This window comes from Serinus canaria, chromosome 8, assembly GCF_022539315.1.
Source record: "Serinus canaria isolate serCan28SL12 chromosome 8, serCan2020, whole genome shotgun sequence".
Taxonomy (NCBI): Eukaryota; Metazoa; Chordata; class Aves; order Passeriformes; family Fringillidae; genus Serinus; species Serinus canaria.
The window spans coordinates 1,262,265-1,276,715 of NC_066322.1; the positions used below are offsets into that span (position 1 = coordinate 1,262,265).

Below are 14,451 nucleotides of genomic sequence, written 5' to 3' on the forward strand. Positions count from 1 at the left end.
AGCCCTAATCTTTCCTTGATGTTCTTTATCTCCTGTTATCCTTTAGGAAACTTTTTTAAATTTTCACAAGAAAATAAATGTGTTTTTCACAGCTGGCACCCATTTCTGAGTGCAAAACCTCCAATTCTTCCAGCTCCCTGTTCTGGGGGAAATTCTTCCTCCCTCCCACTGGAAATCCAGGGGTGGAGGAGGGTGGTAGGAAAATCCAGGCTGAGAATTTGGTTTTTATGAAAGCAGTCAGACATTCCAAACTGCTGCATTGATTCTTCTAATTATTCATTAATTAGGAAGAGTTAAATGCAGCAGGCAGCTCGCCCTGCTCCTCCCTGAGCTCCAGAGCTTTGGTGGGAATGCTGGAGCAGAAAAGGAGAGGTTTCCTTTTTGCCTCCTGCCTTTCCCTCCCAGGTGAGAGCTCTGAGCTCTGAATTCCCCAAATCTTGGGGCCAGCTGGAAGAGGGAATTTTGCTTTTTCTGGCCTCTGTCCTCCACAGGCCATTCCAGTTTTAGAGCAGCATCACAAAGGTCAGAAGGAGCTGCTGAGTAACACAAAGGCTGAAATTTCATCCAGCAATCCAAGAAGCAGGACATGGAAGGCGTGGAGAAGCCTCTCCTGACCAGCTCCTTGTCACAGACACAGAGAATTCCAGGCAGGATCTCCCAGGGACTCACCAGGCAGTGTTTCCTTTGTTTCCCAGGGAGAGGAATAAGATTTATGCAGAGATTTGTGAGGCTAAAATTGGCAGTGAGTACTTTGAAGAAAAAATCGTGCAGACCATCTCTGGAGCTGCCAAGACCAAGGAGGTGCAATGTGAGACCATCAACGTGGCAGAGAAAGGTAAACCTGCCCAGGGCACTGCCAAAGGCTTTTTTTACTTCCATCTCTGAGCAGAGGTTCCCTCCATTTCCACTTCCAGAGCTTCAAGTTCAGGCAGGACACTGTGGCTTGTGGTGGCCTTTTCTGCCCCTCCTAAATCTTGAATTTAGTGCTGGAGCAGTGAATCCATTGCAATAAAATTGTTGTTAACACTCCCAGAGAATGTCATTGTCGTGTGTAAGAGGCTAAAGAAATTACAGGGCATGCTGCTCCAAACACTTTTCCTTTGTGTTAGTGTATGTAAAATGAGGGAATCGACCCCAAAAGTAGATAATAATCTCTTTTGAAAAGCTATTTGCCACTTTTTTGTGTGCCTGGAGCATCAGCAGGGCTCATTCCAGCCCCTGAGCACATCCAGGCAAGTTTTGGTGGGAGCTGGCCCTGCTCAAGGGGAGCCACTCCCCAAAAACCCTGATGGAGCTGCACCAGTCCCACAACAGGAGAGCTTTGAGGTTATTTGATCTGCTTTAATGATTCTTATTAAGCACAGGCAACCTTTTCTATAAATTTGTAAAATATGGCCATTAAAAGATGAAATTAAAATATTAAATGAAAACTATCAGTTCAAATATCAACAGCTTTGGAAGCAGAGGTGGTTCCAAAGCCCAGCCCAGCAGGTGGGGTGCAGGAAGCTCCCTGCAATAAGGTACAAAAGAAGAGCCCAGTGTGACAGGGAATTCATTCCCAGGGACGATGGTGACTCCCTGGGATCTGGGAGATTCACTGGATGCCTCAGGAACAGAACCTGCAGAGGCAGAACCACCTGAAAGTCCAGCAGGGAAAAGCAGCAAATCTCCCACAGCAGAAGAGCAGGGGGAGGCTGGGGCTGTCCCTTCTGCCACAGGTAACATTTCTCATTTCTGCCCTGTCCTCACCCTCCTAAACCAGGCACATCCCTGGGATCTGTGGGGAAAACTTCCTGAAAAACACTGCCCAGAACCTGCAGGAGAGTTTGCTGAAGAGCCTTGGGCAGGGCTGCACTTCTCTGCCATCAGAAATCATCTTAATTAAAAATAAATACCCAGGGACAAGGTTTGCTGGTACTCACTTTGAAAAGTAGAAACAAAACACCATTTGTGAAAAATTCCAGAAGTAGCTGAAAAAGATAAGGGAATTATAATGAGAAAAAATGATAAGATGATAAAATTATAAGAAAATTATAGGGAAAAAAATTCACAATAAAAGTATTTTTTTTTTAATTCTCTCCTTTTTGCAGGTGGAGGAAAACTTTTATCCCTTGATCTTTCTGTGTGAAGTTTTATCATGTTCAAAGCATTTCTATCCCATTTATCTCTTATCAGGCAGTGTGGGCCAGTTGGGCTCCACAATCCTTGTGGATCCATTCCAGCTTGGAACATGCCAGGATTCTGTAACTCAGCCTCTTCCATCACCCTTGCAGAGAGTGCTGCTCCTGCCAGCAGCCCCGAGGAGCAGGAATGCCACTCAGGAGCAATCCTAACTTCAGCAAAGCTGCAGCAGGATTTAGTTGTCATGGAGAGGATTCTCATGGAGAACATTTTCCAGCCCAAGCTCGCAGTCTATCGGCAGATTCCTGTGCTCATAGGTTTGTTCCTTGCTCAGTACCCTCATTCCAGCCAGAAATTCCTCATTTTCCACAGAAATTCCTCACTTTTGCCTGGGTAGCTAAACCCACCTGCAGCACACCTGGCTCACTCCAGCCCAATCCAGCTGTCTGCTCTGTCCCCAGCCAATTTTAGTCACAGTTTTACAAGTTAGGATGTCTTAATTCCTCAAATCCCTTTCCTTTCCTTCCTGTCCTTTCCTTCCTTTCCTTTCCTTTCCGTTCCTTTCCTTTCCTGTCCTTCCTTTCCGTTTCCTTGCCTTCCTTTCCTTTCCTTTCCTTTCCTTTCTTTCCTTTCCTTTCCTTTCCTTCCTTTCCTTTCCTTCCTTTCCTTTCCTTTCCTTCCTTTTCCTTTCCTTTTCCTTTCCCTTTCCTTCCTTTTCCATTTCCTTTTCCTTTCCTTTTCCTTTCTTTTCCTTTTCCTTTCTTTTCCCTTTCCTTTTCTTTCCTTTTCTCTCCTGCAAAAAATTTGCTGAAATGGCAAATTTTTATTCTGGTGTGAATAATTAGAGTGAAATATAATCTATAATAATATAGGTTCTATATAATAATATAGGTTTTATAATATGGGTTATATACAATAACATAGGTTATATTTGATAATATAGGTTATATTACATATGTTTATATATATATATATAATTATACCTATAATTAGGGAAGTGAAATGTTTCCACTCAGATTCTGCATCTGTGCATTTTCTTTTAGAACCTGTTGTTACCTCAGACACCGAGGAGGAAGGAGATGAAGAGGATGATGATGAGGAGGAGGAGGAAGCAGCAGAGGCAGCTGAAAGCCCAGCAGAGGGGGCAGGCCCCAGGCTGGAGCTGCTGTGGTCATACGGGTGTGATTTAACCAGGGGGCACAGCGTGAGCAGCATGGCTTGGAACAAAGCCAACCCTGTGAGTCCACAAACCCTTCCTGAGCTGGCCCCAAAGGGGACAAGCAGCTGGGGCTGGCCACAGCTCCTGGTCCTGGGCTGCATCTCACAGCTGGATCCAGCCCCTCACTCTCACTGCTTTCATCTCTAGGCTTTCCCTGCACATCACAGCTTTAATTGGCCCAGAATTTCATTAATTGCTCCAGTTTACCCTGAGCAGCAATGTTCATAGACTTGGTCTGTTCTAAAATTGAAATTTAACCCCTGCTGCTAAACTTTGTTATCATTTATGAGGTTTTTGTGGTAGTTTAGACACCATGTCTTTGTCTCTAACAGGAACCTCCCAAAACAGCAGAATTCTCCAAATTTAAGGACAATGATAGCACAGAAGGCAAAGCTTCCTAAGTCTGGTCATGTAAAGCTCTGTTTTCCCACCAGAACTCACTCATTAAACAAAAATAATGAATGGAAGAGGGGCAAAAAGTGGCTGAGGATGAGAAGCAGAAACCCAGTAAGGGGAAAAAAAAAAGAGAGAAAATAAAGACAATTTCATGCTTTTAGTGCACCAAATCTCAGATATTAAAAAGTTAGACACATTTAGAAACTTCAGTCTTAGAATACAGGGCAAACAATCAGCTACTTTTAAAATGTCAGTTTCACAAAGTACTTGTTGAGTGCAAGAAAAGAAAAATTCCTGGAGCTGAAGGCCAAAGGCTGCTGGTTTTTACTTCTGCCTGTGGAAAGGAATGAAGGGAATTCACTGGAGTGTGGAAAGCAAAAGCCAGGAATTTGAGGTGCTCTCTGAAACTCCTTTTGCAGCTAACCAAGAGGGAAAACTAGAAGTACTCCATTAAATAATGCACATTAAATATGATTATAGAACAGTGCATCTCCTGCATGGGAGAGAAGCTTTGTTATCCCAGCCTTGCCCTGGCACAGAGGTGCCTTTGGAGATGTCCTGCTGAGCTCCAGGTGGAACTGAGGCTCTGCTGTTGCTCTGTACTTGCAGGATCTCTTAGCAGTTGGTTACAGGGAGTTTCTGTCCCGGGATCAGAGGAAAGGCCTGGCTTGCTGCTGGTCACTGAAGAACCCCATGGTAACAAGCCCTTTTGTTTGCTTGTCCTGCAATCTGATTTTCTCTGGACAATTTCTGCTTTATTTCCCTTTTAGCTACAATTATTTACTCCACCTTCTCACAACACTGTCAGTAAAAGAGGAAATGTCAGAGATGTAACATTTACACCTCTGCAGATCCATCTGAAAAGGGATCATTTTAAAACCACCTCTTAAAATAAAATGATTTGGAAATTTCACTTACAAAATGTCCCAAAGTAAAAAAATTCTGATTGCCATAAATCACAACATTTCAGTTTGATTTCTACTACAAACTTCTCTTGGCCAAAACTGCATTAGACTAATTTAAACCAGACAGAGTCAAATCTTTGTTGCATCTTTGCCCCACCAAATACTCTCATGATTCTGCTGCCACCATAGATATTTTTATGTATTGGGTTTGGAGTAGCCTTGCCACAGCAAATACTCATGATTCCCTGCTGCCACCATAGATATTTTAATGTATTTTGTTTGGAGTAGGCTCACCTAACTTATTTTCCAGTGTCATATTTCTGCCCAGTCTTTATCTTTTTCCTCATTTTATCAGTCATAACAAGAAACACATGGTGCCAGTCAATTTCTGGTCCCTGTGGGTGCCATGCCTGGTGTTTCCCAGCAGACCCTGAGTGCTGGGACAAGCCAGGTGAGTGCTAGCCCAGCTCAGGGGGTTGCTGTGCTCTCTCCTGCAGTGGCCCGAGCGCATTTTCCGCTGTGAGCACGGTGTCACCGCCGTGGATTTCTCCCTGGCCCGGCCCCACCTGCTGGCAGTGGGGACAGCCAGTGGCCGTGTGGCCATCTACGACGTGCGCAGCCGCCAGGACAGCGCCCTGCTGGACAGCAGGTCAGGGATCCACCTCCTCCCCCTGAGCCAGCAGGCCTTGCAGAGGGCAGCAGGGACTGCCACTCCCTCACCCTCTAAGGAGCTGCAGCTCTTCACCCCATCAGTTACACATTCATGAATAAATAATTCATATTCCGTGTCCTAGCTGGGACATTCCAGCCCTGGGTAATAAATCCCTGGCACACCAGGGGTAATAAATCCCTGGCACAAACCAGGGGTAGCTTTTGGTGCTTTCTCTCTGATCCCTCTTGCCAAAACTGGAGAGAACATCAGCAAAAGTGAGGACAGGTCAGCCTGGCCTCCACCTCCTCCCCCTGAGCCAGCAGGCCTTGCAGAGGGCAACAGGGAGTGCCAGTCCCTCACCCTGTAAGGAGCTGCAGCTCTTCACCCTATATATTATAAATTCATGAATTTATGATTCATATTCTGTGTCCTAGCTGGGACATTCCAGCCCTGGGTAATAAATCCTTATGGCACACCAGGGGTAGCTTTTGGTGCTTTCTCTCTGATCTCTCTTGACAAAACTGGAGAGAACATCAGCAAAAGTGAGGGGTGAGCAGGAATTAAGGAGACAATGAGAGAGGGGATGGGTGGGTGATGAGGGAAGCACCTGCCCTAAGGGCAGCTGCCCAGGTCTCTCCTACAAGGTGCAGACTGATTTCATGGCACAAGCACATAAACAGTGCCCTGAAACTAATTATCAAACATATTTAATAAGGAAACATTCTCCTGGAGAAAACAACCAGTGTTCAGTCCATATTTTAAAAAGAAAAGCAAAACATTTCTGTTATAAGACTTAACACTCATTACAAAGTGGAAGCTTGATTATTTTTCAGACGTTTTCTTGTCTTTACTCATCTATGATTTACCCTGTGTATCTTTTTTGTCCCAGTGCATCCCTAAATAAACACAAAGGTCCTGTGTGGCAGCTGAGGTGGGTGGAACAGAACAGAGGTGCAGCAGCAGGTGACAAAGAAGAGAGACTGATGTGCATCTCGGGAGATGGGCGAGTGACCCAGTGGTTCATTCAGCAAAGGCTGGATTGCTCTGGTGAGCCCCTGAAACTGCTCTCTCTGCCTCCAGCTGGCATTCTTTACACCAGGAATCCCACAAAACATCTCAGAGCTGCTGGGCACCCCAGAGCAGCACAGGTTCCTCACTGCTGTTTGACAAAACCTCCTGCTCTCTGCACAGATGTGATGCAAATCAAGCGAACAGAAAGTGAGAAGAAGAAATTACCAGGTGAGAGAGAAAGGAAAAGTGAAGGTCCCATATCACAGCAGGCAGCTGGAATGTGCTTTGACTTCCATCCAGAGGTAGGCTCAGAAAGCCCATCCTGACTGAAGTATGAGCCAGGAAAACTCCAGAGGTGGGATGCTCAGCTGGAGCTGCTTTAATGGGAGCTAGCCAGGGACTGGGCACTGCTATTCAAAGCATATTAATTTTGAAATAAATTGCTTTCCAGCTACTAAGGCTTATCCCAAATGGGTGAAATGGTAAAACAAGCCCTGTCCTCCTGATGCCCAGAGAGGCTGCCTGGAACAGAGGCCAGGCAGTGTTAAAGGAACAAAGTAGGGATTTATTAAAAGGCCTTTGAAGGATGCACCTTGGGTAGTACAAGAGCCTGGCCAGGGCTCTACCCAAGGTTTACCCCGAGTCACAAGTTCTCACACTTTTATGACCCTACATTTTTAACCCCAGTATGGAAATGGACCACATTTTTTTGGTCCCTTTCCATGTTGGGTTCATTGTCCAATCCCACTCCAGGTTCTGCAGTCCCACACTACCAGGCTGCTCCTCTCCATTCCCTGTTTGCACTTTTGGGGCTGGAGCTGCAGCGGTGTCCTTGGCTCTGGGCTGGAGAAGGATTGCTCTGTGGGACTGAGCTCTGAGGAGACCTTGCTGACATTTATATGGAGTTCAGAGTCAAATACTAATGCAGTACAGAATAGTGGGAAATGGATTTATAGGGTAAATAGTGGGAAATGGATTTATGGGTAAATGAGCTCAAACTTCAGGCATCACTCCCAGCCACGTTACTCACATTTCCTTGGGCAGTTCCCCTCCTGTGATGGCCAAGGCTGGGAGAATTTGTCCAACACCTCCCACATCCAGGACTCAGCTGAGCTTCTCTTCATCCAGCTGAGTCCTTCCTCCACAGAGCACACAAAGAATTCATGCATTTTCCACAGGGATTGCTGGAAATCCAAGATTTTGAGGAGTCAGGTGGAGAACACACCCAGCAAATGTGCAATGCTCTGGTTCCACTTTGCCCACCACTCACAGGAGCTCCTCCTTGGCTCTGAACTCCTCCAGCCCTGGATGATTTCTGCAGGAGTGATAAATTCATCCAACCTAGGCCACTTTTCCCTTTCTTTTAGGATGCTGATATTTTTCTTGCTGGAACAGAAGAGGGACACATTTACTGCTGCTCTTGCTCAGGCAAGGAGCAGATTCTGGGCACATACAGAGGCCATGAGGTGAGTGGCACTGTAAACAAGGAACTGCTCAAAAAATGTAATCTTTGCTTATATTTAGTGAACATCTGCAACAAAAGAAACCTAAACTTCTTCTCTTCTATTAGGAATGAATTCCCATAGCACAAAGCATCACAGTCTCACAGCATTACTTTCTGTGCTGTCAGGATTTTTTCAAGTAATTTCTTAAAATTGATACTATAAGCTGTTTTAAAGCTTTAGCTCTGGCTTTATGTTAAGACAGCAATTAGAAGTCTGATTGTCCTGTAGAGTTAAATAGTCTTACCTGTGGGAGGAAGGCTGGGCAGCTCTAGAACAGATTCTGTAGCTCTGCAGCAACAAGTTCTGTTTTGTTTCTCTCCAAACAGGGCCCTGTGTACAAAGTTGCCTGGAATCCCACCAGCACAAACATGTTCCTCAGCTGCTCTGCAGACTGGAGCATCCTTTTGTGGCACAGGGATTCCCACAGCCCCCTTTTAACCTTCACTTCTGTCACAGCTTTTGTTCACGACATCAAGTGGACTCCACGATCAGCCCTCATGTTCGCAGCAGTGAATGAGAAGAGGGTGGAGATTTGGGATCTGAGTGTGAGCATGTGAGTAACGACTCTTCTCAAGGAAGAGTCTGAAATTCAATTGTCACACATTGTTACCTCATCGGTGTTTTTATCAGATCGTTACAGCAAGCTTTGCTTGCTCAAACCACTGCATTTTGAAATATTTGTTGTGTAAAAGCAGAGATTTGGGCTGAGAAGGAGCTGGATGCCTCCTGCAGCTGATAAAGTGTAAAACTGCCCTTTCTCTGCAGAAATGGTGGCAGAGTTAGAAGGAAAAATAACAAAACTGAGCTACTTTGGTAAAGATTGGATGGTCTGAAGTTGAGGTGACTCAGTTACCTGTGATCTTGTCCAGCTGCTTTGGGTTTTGTGTTCCTGACAGTGTGAAGCCCTGGTGGATCCAGAGCCCTGCCACATCCTGAGAATTATTAATCTAATAAAAATATTAACCACCACTCCCCAGGTTAGAAGAGATTTTGGGCCAGCAGGGTATCTTAGTTAACAGCAGCTGGGATTTATCTGGAGGCAGAGCCCAAACCAAGCACTGCCTCACTTCCCAATTCCTGAGATAACCTAGAACACAGCAAGTGAGCTGTGCAGCCTTTCAGCTGATGAATGCATGGTGCCCATTAACTCTTGGGTTGCAGCTTCGACCCCGTGCTCTCCTGTGCTGCCAGCCCTGAAGGGAACCTCAGCTCCCTGCTGTTTGCCAGGAACGCCGAGTGCCTGCTCCTGGGGGACAGCTCTGGCCAGGTGGGGGTGTGGCAGCTGCACAGCCTGGCTGTCCCCAGCACCGACCAGGTATGGCTGTGCTCTCAGGGCCTGGGCTCCTTCCCCAGCCAGGCAATCCTGGGAAACCCCCACCAAGGCAATATTGCAGTAGGTGGGATCACAGTTCCAGCACTGGGTTAAAGCTGGTGGTTCCTGCTCTTCTGCTGCCACACCACTGGGAATTCATTTCCTTTATAAACAAGATAAATATTTGCATGCTGCCAAATAGGACAGCACAAATGCAACCCAACCTGGCCTGCCAAAAAGTGCTATTTTCCAGCTTAACAGAATTCCACAGAAGAATCAGCTCTTTTTCCTCTCCTTTTCCAGGTTGGCTCCTTGTATGACATTGTTGCTTCTGCTGGAGCTCTTTGACAGTAGCTGATATCCCTTGTCTTTCAGGAAACACTAGCTGTAGTATAAAAATAAACTGGTTATGTTTTTTAATCAATAAAGTTTCCCTTTGAAGCCACACTGCTTAGAAACTTCTTTCAAATGGCCTCGATTTCCTCCTGGAAGTCCCCTCATTGCACCATCAGTGCTCACACATGGGTGGCCTTCTCTGGAATCCTAATCATGGAAAGGTCTCTGCAGTCTTTTCTCCTTGGGCCTTTACCCCTTTCTGCTTTCCCCCCAAAGTCTTTCCTCCTTGGGTTGAAAGCAGGCAGTGTTTGGCTGCCTAGGGTGGCATTTTTGGGGGGCAGAGCAGAACAAACAGAAAAAAGTCCTTCCAGCTGGAGGATTTCCAGGCACTTCCTGCCCACAGGAAACAGGGAGCATCTCCAGAGGAGTGATTAAGCACAAGGTGTAGCCCTGCTACACCATTACGTAAAGCCCTGCTTTCCATTACATATGGAAAGGTGTATTTTATAGATGCAGAACATGCAGCCTCTCTCATTATCCTGACAATAAACACCCAGCACTCAAACACATCACTGAATTAAGGATCATTTGTGCTGCATTAACATCCACTTCCTTCTGGGTGCTGCACACCTGACAGGGGACCTGCAAACGTCCCCCTGATATAAAATTCACCTTGGTGTGTTCCAAGGAAAGATGCTCGTTAAGGTGAATCATTTGTTAATCATTATTATAAATCCAACCAAAATACAGCCTGAATTTTCCATTCATGCCCGTGACTGTTTGCTTACTGCTAAAAAACAAGCTTTCTGTAACACATCATAACCCACCCTGCACACAGTGAAAATCAATTACCTGTAACTTTATGGTGCTGGAAAATCCTCGTGGTGCTAGGAAGGGCTCAAGATCTCCAAAGTTCCTCATGAATTTTGTTCTTAAACATGGAATTTCTGACCATATAACTCAGAAATTTCCTCCTAGAGGCATTTTATTGCAAGGATTTTTTATAGAAATGTAAATACACTGAAGCCAACATTAGGAACCAATAACTCAGAACCGAACTCTGCTCCCAGAGCAGAGACTCAGCTCCATGTGCTGCAGGATCATGTCCTGTCTCTTGGCACACCAGGAATCCTGGCTGGGACAGCAATACATGGCACAAACCCCTCTGGAGTGGATTTTCTCAGCAGTGCTTGGCACTGGCAGGGTTTCCCCACAAGCAGCCACAGTTAGCAGTGACCAAGGTGGGGAATGAAGAGGTGCACGATGCAGACATCATGGGGAAGAGTTCATTCCGTTTTTCTTTGGGATCACCAACACAAAAAGACCCCAATTAGGACTGGGCATCAGGCTGTGTGGGGAACACAGACCCCAAACCCACTGAGGACAAATCCCATCACAAACACCCTTTTGTTCTGGCAGAACACACATTAACTGCATCCACCTAAGCCATACCCCATAAATTGTTCCACCTCTGTTCCCAGTAAAACAGCTACATACGTAAATCTTCCATACGTGACTGAGATCCCAAAACACTTCAAACATGACCAGAAACAAGCAGTTTATTTGTTTTTAGCAAACATTGCCACCCTCAGAGTGAGCTGTTATAGGACACTCCACTGTCCTACCCAGTGGAGTGGACAGACCGTCAGTATAAATGGGAAGGCTCCAGCAGAATTCCCCACTTCATCCCTCCTGCCCTGCCCACGCCCAGCTGGGAAGCACCACACCACGTTGGCAGCATGAGGGGCACGCTGCTGGCACTGGGCTGCCTCGTTCTCCTGCTCCTGGCACAGGAAGGGAAAGGGGAAGGGAACAAGGTGAGGCTCTGTGGGAGAGACTTCATCAGAGCCGTGGTGTTCACCTGCGGGGGCTCGCGCTGGAGGAGGCACCGCAACCTGCGGGGTGAGTACAGCCACGGCACCCCGGGGCTGCCCGCTGCTGCACCCCATCCAACGGGATCCCAGGGAATCCCAGGGACTGGGAAATGCCACATGCCCTGCTCCCCTCAGTCCCTGCAGCTCCAGCCCCCCAGCATGGGCTGTGCGCTGTTCCCTCTCCTTGCAGCTTGCCTGGCTCAGCTTCCTGGGCTGTTTTGTTAAAGAAAAATATTTCAGACCAAGATTTTCCAAGCTCACCTGAGGAACAGGATCCAAGGCAAGGCTGTCACTGAAAACCTGCCATCTCATTTCTGTGACAAGTTTCAGTGCAGGCAGTACAAGTGTCTCGCTGTGGTCTTCACTTTCCCCACTAGAAACCAGAAACTTTATAAAACTTTGTAATGAAAGCATGTTGAATATCTGCTCTGCAATTTAAGCACCTTTACATGCTTTTGTGTATATTTATACTTATTAGCACATTTCTTGATACTCAGAAAATTTTGATTTGATAGTCAGAAAATTCAACTGTTACATGCACAGCTAGAAATCTGTACTCTGATCAAAATTAATAGGGAACAAGAAAATAAGGGAGGCAGGTGACAGCAACAGAGGCTTTCTGCACTTCCTACATCTGCATTTTTGGAAAATTCTCTTCTAGCAGCAGCTTTAAACAAATAGAAAAGTGGTAGCATGGGCAACCCCCTCCTCAAAATCTGTTGAAGAACCTTGCTTTCAAAAATTGAGAACTACTACACCTTTACAGGCTGCACAAGGCCCAGCTGTACTGAGGTGCTTCAGCTGCAGCTGAATTTCTGCAGGGAACACCCAGAACTCTGGGGTAGCTGATGCCTTAATGCAAAACCTGCAATTCAGGAACCCTCAATGTGCTGGTCAAGAGCCTGAACACATCAAATCACAGTTTTTCCTGGAGAAGCAAATGTATCAGTGTAAGACTCAAGGCACCACAGGAGCCTTCAGTATCAATCCCTGAACTCCTCAGTTTACCACGTTGATCACAGACTGTTCCTCACAGCGAGGAGTTCATGATGTGGTGCTCTTATCAGAGGGCAACACTCAGCTCCCTGACTGCAGCTTGGCGTCTTTCTAGTAAAGATAAAAAGCATAAATTATCATCTTTTCATGACTTTTAACTTCTCACTTTCCTGTGACAGAGAGTGAAAACCCCCAGCATTTCCCACTCGAGGATGAAGGTGACGCTGACCTCTCACCACACCCAGAGCCGAGGCTGGGGATCCACAGAGAAGCAGCCCAGGACGTCAAACCAGAGCAAGACTTGCAAAACACCAGCCAAGTTCCTGTGCTCAACAAGCGTGAGGCAGCCAAGCTGCTGGCCACATCCTGCTGCAACGAGGGCTGCAGCAGGACAGAGATCAGCTCCCTGTGCTGAAACGCAGCAGCTCGGTGTCACAGCTTCCAGGGATTAAAATAATCATGACATAAACCACAGTCCTTTCAGTTGTGTTCTTTAATTGTAGCTTTTGGGTGTTAAATGTCATAGTGCACACCAGCAAGTGGCTTCAGGTGGTCTGCACTTCACAGTGTTTACAGTGGGTTAAACTTTTAGTCATGAGTACATGAAGTATTACTTCCCAACTAACTACTGTTCTGGTTTCAGCTTTGCACCTAAAATGTAATAAAATAAGCAGCTTGTGATAGGTTTGGTTTCAGATTCAGAGCAAAGTGAGCCAGACCCACCTCGGTGGGGAATGGCTGCACCAGGAGAGACTTAGGACCAGCAGTACCAGCCCCAAAAGTGGGCAGGCAAAACCCACGGTTTATTCCCTAATCCAAATATTTCCAAGAGTGTTTCCTGGAGGAGAACAGGAAAAACATTACTTATAGGCAATAGTCTGAAAGTATTTCCCCTACAGAGCAAGTTGTGAAAGTAGCAATCAGCTGCAAAACTGTGCCATGGAAAGCCACTTCCCAGAGAAAACTCTGGGAAAGACCCTTACTCCACTCACCCAAGGGCTCACATTTCAAAGCAGGTGAGAATACCTGGGTCCTTCACAGATATTTTCAACAACAGAGCCAGGAAGAGTTAGGCTGAATATTAGAGCCAGGAAGAGTTAGGCTGAATATTAGAGCCAGGAAGAGTTAGGCTGAATATTAATTTCTCCGGAATATTAATTTCTTAATACTAAAAACTCCACTACCTCCCTATTCAAAATACACACCGTAGACATTTGCCACGGCAAACAGCGAGGTGTTCTTGAACACGTAGGAGGAAAACGTGTCGCTCTCGGGATCCCAGAGGCACCGGCTGCTGATCTGCAGGCTCTGCCCACCCAGCTGCCCAACGTGTGCCACCACCACGATCTTGTACCTGGGCACCTCCAGCGCTTTGACCCGCGCCTTAACGACCTGCGGAGAAAAACAGATTCAATCCATAGGGCTGCCAAAACTGGAGTGGATTTACAGCGGGGCAAGGGGGAATGGTATTGAACTGCCAGACGGCAAGGATGGACGGGATAGTGGGAATTAGGAATTGTTCCCTGGGAGGGTGGGCAGGCCCTGGAATAGAATTCCCAGATTTGCTCTGGCTGCCCCTGGATCCCTGGCAGTGCCCAAGGCCAGGCTGGACGTTGGGGCTGGAGCACACGGGAGGTCCCTGAGGCTGGATGAGCTTTAAGGTCCCTCCCCACCTAAACCAGCCTCTAAGTCCATTAACTAACTGGTATATGTCTGCACTCTCCTCTGAGCAACCCCTGCCGGCATCTCCACACCGCCTCCAGCCTTTATCTTACACTTTATCGGCATTTTGGGGGATATTTGGGACATCCCAAATGGAGGCAAGAGGACGAGTGTCCCGTCCCCGTCCCACCTCGGCGATGTCCTTGGCCGCCTCCCGGCACGGCCCCGCCTCGTAGCGCCGCTCCCTCAGGGCGCTGCCCAGCACATCCCTCAGGATCTCCTCCACCGCCGCCACCGGGAAGCGCCTGGCAGGCCCTGCGAGGCAAAGCCCGAGTTTAGGAAGGAAAAATCGCAGCTCCGGGTGGTTTTAGAGGGGCAATCGACACCCACCGGAGCCGGGCTCGGCGGGGGATTCACCGCCCTCCATGGCCCTCAGCTGCGTGAGGGGAGGCGGCGCCGGGA

The 14,451-nt window shown here is 47.1% G+C and overlaps 3 protein-coding genes across 3 annotated transcripts in view; 2 read left to right on the forward strand and 1 right to left on the reverse strand.

Annotated features, from left to right (window-relative positions):
* DNAI4 (dynein axonemal intermediate chain 4) overlaps positions 1–9,469 on the forward strand; it is an 18,479-nt gene extending 9,010 nt beyond the window's left edge. Inside the window, exons 6-17 of the mRNA XM_050977505.1 lie at positions 696–835; positions 1,563–1,718; positions 2,274–2,438; positions 3,165–3,358; positions 4,346–4,432; positions 5,139–5,290; positions 6,183–6,340; positions 6,485–6,606; positions 7,672–7,770; positions 8,136–8,362; positions 8,971–9,124; positions 9,425–9,469. Of these exons, the coding sequence (XP_050833462.1) occupies positions 696–835; positions 1,563–1,718; positions 2,274–2,438; positions 3,165–3,358; positions 4,346–4,432; positions 5,139–5,290; positions 6,183–6,340; positions 6,485–6,606; positions 7,672–7,770; positions 8,136–8,362; positions 8,971–9,124; positions 9,425–9,469 (1,699 nt within the window). The remainder of the gene's footprint in view (positions 1–695; positions 836–1,562; positions 1,719–2,273; positions 2,439–3,164; positions 3,359–4,345; positions 4,433–5,138; positions 5,291–6,182; positions 6,341–6,484; positions 6,607–7,671; positions 7,771–8,135; positions 8,363–8,970; positions 9,125–9,424) is intronic.
* A 1,590-nt stretch (positions 9,470–11,059) lies between these two features.
* INSL5 (insulin like 5) lies at positions 11,060–12,752 on the forward strand. The gene is made up of 2 exons (XM_050977416.1): positions 11,060–11,345; positions 12,481–12,752. The coding sequence occupies exons 1-2, from the start codon at positions 11,197–11,199 to the stop codon at positions 12,740–12,742; spliced, it is 411 nt and encodes a 136-aa protein (XP_050833373.1). The 5' UTR covers positions 11,060–11,196; the 3' UTR covers positions 12,743–12,752.
* Positions 12,753–12,801: 49 nt separating this feature from the next.
* DYNLT5 (dynein light chain Tctex-type family member 5) lies at positions 12,802–14,451 on the reverse strand. The gene is made up of 3 exons (XM_009088944.4): positions 14,380–14,451; positions 14,180–14,304; positions 12,802–13,719 (listed from the first exon to the last, which is right to left on the reverse strand). Exons 1-3 carry the CDS (start codon positions 14,414–14,416, stop codon positions 13,516–13,518), a joined length of 366 nt encoding a protein of 121 aa, XP_009087192.4. The 5' UTR covers positions 14,417–14,451; the 3' UTR covers positions 12,802–13,515.